Consider the following 7,500-nt stretch of genomic DNA (forward strand, 5'->3'; position numbering starts at 1 on the left):
CTTTCCCATTCCCCATTTCTCTCCAACTCCTCCGCTTCCCCATCCTCCTCCCTCATCCCAATTCCCCATCTCCTCATCCCCTCTCTCTCCCATTCCCCTCTTCCCCCACTCATCCATTCCCCTCTCTCGTTTTCCTAATTCTCCTCTCCCCTATCCCCATTCGCTCCCACTCTCCCCATTCGCCCATTTCGCTCCCTCTTCCTTCTTCCCCACTCTCCCCCATTCCCCATTCGCCCATTTCCTTCTTCCGTCTCTCCCTCTTCCTCCCCCATTCGCCCATTTCCCTCTTCCCTCTCTCCCCTCTTCCTCCCCCATTCGCCCATTTCCCTCTTCCCTCTCTCCCCTCTTCCTCCCCCATTCGCCCATTTCCCTCTTCCCTCTCTCCCCTCTTCCTCCCCCATTCGCCTGAGCAAGCGTCCCAGCGTGCGTCGCTAATTGTCGCTTCGGCAAGGATCGCGTAGGAAACGCAGCCATTAAAATCCGGGAGCGTGTAGGAAACATGTTTTATGATCTCCGCTCCGGCCCTGGTAACCGCCGCCTTTGCTATTGCTACGCCCGGTAAGGTGGGCGCGGGACCTCGTATATCATGCTAAGTGGAAATTACACAGCCGTCTCTTCCCCCCTTTCTTTTTTCTCTTCTCTTCTTCTCTTATTCCTTCTTCTTTCTTTTTTTCTCTTTCTCTTATTTATTCTTTCGTTCTGTTCTTTCTTTATTTATTTTTTTTGGTTCTATTGTTTTCTTTCTTTTCTCTTCTATCTGCTTTTCCTTTCTTTCGTCTCCTTCGTTTTCTATTTCTTTCATTTTCTCTATCTGTATCTTCCTTTTTCCTCCGTTCTTATCCTCATTTCTCTTCCATTCTCCTTCTCCCCCCGCCTTTTCCACCCTCCTCTTTCACTCCCCATCTCCTTCACTTCTTCCTTCTATTCTCCTTGTCCTCTTCGTCTCCGTCTTTTACACCGCATCCGAAAAAAGGGAGAGGGATAAATGGAGGAAGTGGGGAATAATGGAAGGAAGGGTGAGGAATGAAGAAGAGGGATGAGGAGTGAGAGAGAAATGTGGGAGCGGAAGGAGGGAAAAGGAAGTGGAACTCTCTCTCTCTATCTCTCTCTCTCTCTCTCTCTCTCTCTCTCTCTCTCTCTCTCTCTCCCTCTCTCTCTCTCTCTCTCTCTCTCTCTCTCTCTCTCTCTCTCTCTCTCTCTCTCTCTCTCTCTCTCTCTCTCTCTCTTTCCCTCCCTCTCTCCTTCCCTCATTCTACCGAAGAAATGCCAGACTAACTAACCCAATGAATAACACATTTCGTTGAAATTAACATGGCCATAGCTGCGAAGTTTAATTTTTTTTTCACTCTTAATGATTGTTTGCCTGAAATAAAAAAAAAAGTTCAAAAAGACGATGATGATGATAAATGAACAACAATAATAAATTAATAAATAAATGAAGAACATTAAGAACAATAATGATGATACAAATTCATAAATAAATGAAAACAAAACAATAATAACAATGATAATCATAAGATGAATAATTCAATAATAAAAAAATAATGATGATGGAAATAGATAAATAAGTAAATAAAACGAAAAATGTTCCCCTGCTCCCAGTCCTCGTGTCTCCCCATATCTACACCTGCCATTACAAGCCCCCCCCCACCACCACCACCAGCCATTCATCTCCAGCATCAGCTCAAAATACGTAAACACAGCTACCAGGAGTTGAGATAAGCGGCCTCTTATCTCTCCCCCCCCTCCCCTCCCTACGCCACCACCTCGGATTTCAGTTGTCTCTCACCTACGGCAACTCCCCTTGGTTCATTAGTTATAATGTCTGTGCCATTAAAAGGTTAGTTTATCTTCCGGCATCTGCTATCTCGTTACCATACGGGTCTCCGCCACTGGTAATTATGTGCTATATCAACACACATAAGTGTCTCTATTAGAGTTATATTATCGCTCTTTATAACTTAACTACAGTTGTATGTATGAAGCCCCTTCCACCTTGCCCTACCTCCTTCCACCTGTCCTATGTAAGGGGCCCCTCCTCTTCCCCATCCCCCCTCCTTTTCCCTCTCCCCCTATCCTATCTTGCTATCCCACCCCGCTTCCCCCTCCCTCTATCCTATATCTCTATCCCCCCGCCTTTAATCTTCCCTCTACCCTATGGTGTTATCCCCCACCCCTCCCCCTCCCCTATCCTGTATCTCCCCCCCTCCCCATTTGCCACATCAAGAGATCTTCGCCAACCACGGCGGCGGTCGAGAATTTGCGCCCTCCAGCCGGCGTTAAGATAATTACAGGCAATTAAAAGAAGTTAAATAGATTAGCAGGAGCCATGAAATCTTCGGAGCAAGAAGGGCAGTGCATAAAATTCCTTTTTTTTTGGGACCGGCAGTTGAACAGAACATTTGAAATACGCAAATGTGTCTTATGCCTAAACTGGTAAAGTCGTACAGGTTCTTAAAAATTCTAAAGGCACAAAACGAGCCACAATTCAGTTTTTAGAGAAATTTTGAATGATATAGTAGACAATATTTCAAATAAATAAATAAGTAAAAAAAAAAGTAAATAAATAAAAATAAATAAAAAATAGATAAATAAACAGGAATCGAATCGGAATCCCTTTTAACTCTGTTGAAACAAAATAAAAGAGGATTAAGAGATTCACTTGATCCTTTAACATCTACATATACAAATTGGCCACCAATATTATGCAGCTGATAATATTTCCTCCTAATTATGCTCCTTAGTCGGACGAATTAAGAGAAAGTATAGCAGAGAAAAATCTGATATATGTAATAATTTTACGCACGTATACGATTAATTTTCATGCAATATTTACAATCTCACGCGCCAGCTAAACATACATCTATGTGTCAACAAGAATAAAAATAATCACATTTCGATTATCAATCCTTATTTCGAGATGCAGCGTGTAAACAAAATGTTTATGCTTTAAATATATTGCTGTTATCATCTCTACATCAAAGCAGATGTCAGAACAAATTGAGAATATCCACAAAGACAAGCCACGTGGGTTGGGATGAACTTAATGTGTTGCGTGCCACTTTCTTGCCACAGACATTTACTAAATATCCTCGTGAATAATATGTTTGTTATATTTTAGTCGTCTTTATACGGATGCTGTCTTTTATCTAAACCGCGTTCATAATAATAATAATGATTATAATAATAATGATAATGATGATAATGATAATAATAATAATAATAATGATAACAATAATAATAATAATAATAATAATAATAATAATAATAATAATAATAATAATAACAATAATGATGATGATTATGATGATGATGATGATGGTGATGATGATGATGATGATGATGATGATGATGATGATAATAATATAATTATTAATGATAATAATAACAATAATAAAATTTTTACTGCTATTACTTCTACAGTTACTTTTACTACTGATATAATGAAACAACTTCGATAGATATATATACATATGCATATATATATATATATATATATATATATATATATATATATATATATATATATATATATATATATATATATATATATATATATATATAATATATATATATAATATATATATATATATATATATATATATTATATAATTTATATATATATATTATTATTATATATATATTTTATATTTATATATATATATTGTGTGTTTTGTGTTGTGTGTGTGTGTTGTTGTGTGTGTGTGTGTGTGTGTGTGTGTGTGCGCATTATATCATAATATACCTCTATATATATATATATATATAGTATATATAATTATTTATAGTGTGTGTGTGTGTGTGTTTGTGTGTGTGTGTGTGTTGTGTGTTTGATGTATCATATGTATGATATGTGTTGTGTGTGAATGGTGTGATGAATATTACATATATATGTGTATGTAATATATATATATATTATAATATTATATATATATATATGATATATATATGTATGTATATATATATAGTATATATATATATATATATATATATATATATATATATATATATATATATGATAATATTATATATATATAATGCATATGACCACACATACACCACACACACAACACCACACACACTCCACACACCACACACACCACACACACGACACACACAACACACAACACACGGACACACACCTATATATATATATATAATATATATATATATATATATATATATATATATATATATATATATATATATATATACATATATAGATAGATAGATAGATAGATAGATAGATAGATAGAATAGATATATGCGTATATACATATAGGCCACCCCGAAAGGGCACAGCAGCGCCTCCTTCGCCCGCGCGCTCGGCCGTGTTATTCGTCCCACGAAGCGAGGCGCCTTCCCCTCGAATCCCGCGGGTTATCGCTGCGCCGCATCTCCCAGGTTGCGGCGAGTGTGTCTGCGGGAACAGGAGAACAGGCAGAGCGAATCGGGAGGAGGAGAGAGACGCCCATTCGGGAGAGGCGAGCCACGAGGGAACGAGGCCATAATGACTGCGCGACGAACGGGGAGGAGTTGAAGGGTATCCTTTTTTCTCTCTCTCTTTTTTTTTTGGGGGGGGGGCGGGGGGATAGGAGAAGCAGGGGGGGGGAGTAGTAAGAGGGGTAGAGGTGGATTCCTTGGAGTTCGTAATACCAAAGTCGTGGCAGACGATTGGGGAAGTCTTGAAATCTCTGAAGTAAGTGTTTATATATACCACGTGTTTTAAGGTACTATAGCGATATGCGAAGAAGAAAAAAAGCTGCGCCCGTAATAGTGCGAAAACTTTCGTTCCAATTCGGAAAAATATCTACATCTGATTCGAATGACAAGATTTTTATTTTTATTTTCCTTTCCCCCCTTTCTCTCTCTCTCTCTCTCTCTCTCTCTCTCGCTCTCTCTCTCTCTCTCTCTCTCTCCTCCCTCTCGCTCTCTCTCTCTCTCTCTCTCTCTCTCTCTCTCTCTCTCTCTCTCTCTCTCTCTCTCCCAATTTCCAACCAAACCTCACATACTGAACGATAAAACAAATCAAAAAGTACGCATAGACTTACTCCTGACTGAACGTACGCCCCCAACCCTTCCAAAATCTAACCGACGCGCCTCCTTGTCCCCCGCAGGAGCATCGCCAAGATCGCCGACCCCTCCAACTTGATCAGCAACCACATCAAGTCCAACTCCCTGACGGACCACTACCTGGATCCTGCCATCCACAGGATCCTCCGCAAGAAGCAGCGGCGCCTCGTCAGGGAGAACCCGGGTGTCCTCGTGGCCATCGCGAAGGGCGCCCGCCACGCCGTCCACGAGTGCAAGCATCAGTTCCGCAATAGACGATGGAACTGCTCCACGTCCTCGTCCAACCGGAGCAAGAGGCTCTTCGGGAAGATCGTCTCCAGAGGTGAGTCAAAAAATGGAATTCGATTCTGTTTCGCGGTGTAGACGGTGATAGAAAATCCTTCGTGGTAGAATTACATCTCAATCTTCTCTATGGTAAAAAGGGTTTCGTGTTTCATGATAAAAAAACAAGGTAACTGAACCTGTCTCACGCGAAAAAAAGGGGTATTCGAAACTGTTTCATGATAAAAGGCCATTCGAATCTGTTTCATGGTAAAAACTTGTTCAACCCTGTTTCACGGAGAAATCAAATGTACATTTTTTGCCTTCTTTCTCATGGTTATTTATTGATTTCTTTCTCTCGCATGGTCATTGATTTAACTGATATCTTTCTATCCTTTAGTTATTCACTGATTTATAGAAGTAAGACGACAGGAAAAAGAAGGAACGAGGAAAAGGAAAAGAAAGGAGGACGGAATTTTAGGGAAAATGAGAAGGAGGAAGAAGACTTTAAAATATGAAAATAAGATTAGAAAATGAAAAAATATATAAACATATATATATAAAATATTTCAAAGAAAAAAAAACGAAAAAAGTACTTACCTATACTTATGTCTCTGAAAGAAGGACCATATCATTGAGGTGACGTATTTATGGTGATTTTTTTTCTTTTTTTTTCCTAAGCTGGTTTGTGAGAAACGCAACTTATTTGGAAAGACCATTTGCGTTTTTGTGAGTCAGAGCTGAGATGATGCTCAGGTAAAGGCACTAGTCTTGTCGAGGTTATGATTACTGAGGAGATTTTGTTTAAGTTAATGCTTGTTGATTAAAATTATGTTTTGGGATTTAGGTGCTACAAAAAGATAAGAAAACAGGTTCTCATTAAAATTGTGTTCCATTGCATCTGTGGGAATTAAAGGGGAATAAAGAGATATAAAAAAAATATATAAAAATAGAGGGATGAGATGTGCGGCGTAGGAGAAAGACGCAGAATAAAATGCTTTTAGGCATTAAAGTGACTAAACGTTTTGAATTCTTTGTTGCTAGGAATGACAACGAATCTTATGGTATCCACACACACACACACACACACACACACACACACACACACACACACACACACACACACACACACACACACACACACACACACACACACACACACACACACACACACACACACACACATTCTCTCTCTCTCTCTCTCTCTCTCTCTCTCTCTCTCTCTCTCTCACACACACACACACACACACATACACACATACAGTACATATACACACACAATCACATACATACAGTACATACCCACATACAATCACACACAATCGCACAAACACAAACACATACTCACATATACAGCTCTGTATGCGTATTAACCTCTTAGTTCTTGCAAAATCATTTCCACACAGCAGGCAATCATAACAAAACACAACGAACAAGCAATTCACACACGGGCGGCAGGGTTATCGCGGAGCCTCAGCTTAAGGAACTGGAAGCTGCGATCGAGAGCAGATCTCGGCGTTCTCCCGAAGCTTAACGCTGAGGCACAAGAACCAGTCGAACTTCAACGAGACGATTAACGCGATGAGAAAGCTTTGGCCTCGTAATTGCTGGGATTAGGGAGGGAGAGAGGCGGGCGGGCTGACCGTGTGGGTTCCTTCGAGACCCTCTCTCGCTCTCTCGCTCTTTCTCTGTCCCTCTCTCTGTCTCTCTCTCTCTTTCTCTCTCTCTCTCTCTCTCTCTCTCTTTCTCGCTCTCTCTCTTTCTTGCTCCCCCCCCTCTCTCTTTCTCGCTCTCTCTCTTTTTTGCTCTCTCTCTCTCTCTCTCTCTCTCTCTCTCTCTCTCTCTCTATATATATATATATATATATATATATTATATATATATATATACATATACATTATATAAAACGCACACACACCACACACACACCACACACACACACACACACACACACACACACACACACATATATATATATATATATATATATATATATATATATATATATATATATATATATATGCACATATATATACAGTATATCTATCTATCTATCTTTATTTATGTGTGTGTACACCTTCCCAGTTTTTCTCCCTCCGTTTTTGCTCCCCCTAACTCCCCTCCTCCCCTTCCTCTCCCCTCATCCTCGCCGCGTCCTCGGCTTCG

At 39.7% G+C, this 7,500-nt stretch overlaps 1 protein-coding gene across 1 annotated transcript in view; it reads left to right on the forward strand.

The window, feature by feature from the left end:
* The window catches only part of LOC119579998 (protein Wnt-1-like), a 104,608-nt gene that overhangs the window by 42,416 nt on the left and 54,692 nt on the right, over positions 1 to 7,500 (forward strand). The window contains exon 2 of the mRNA XM_037927845.1: positions 5,118 to 5,395. Coding sequence (XP_037783773.1) covers positions 5,118 to 5,395 — 278 coding nt within the window. The remainder of the gene's footprint in view (positions 1 to 5,117; positions 5,396 to 7,500) is intronic.

Source organism: Penaeus monodon, chromosome 2 (assembly GCF_015228065.2).
Source record: "Penaeus monodon isolate SGIC_2016 chromosome 2, NSTDA_Pmon_1, whole genome shotgun sequence".
In the NCBI taxonomy this organism is placed as follows: Eukaryota; Metazoa; Arthropoda; class Malacostraca; order Decapoda; family Penaeidae; genus Penaeus; species Penaeus monodon.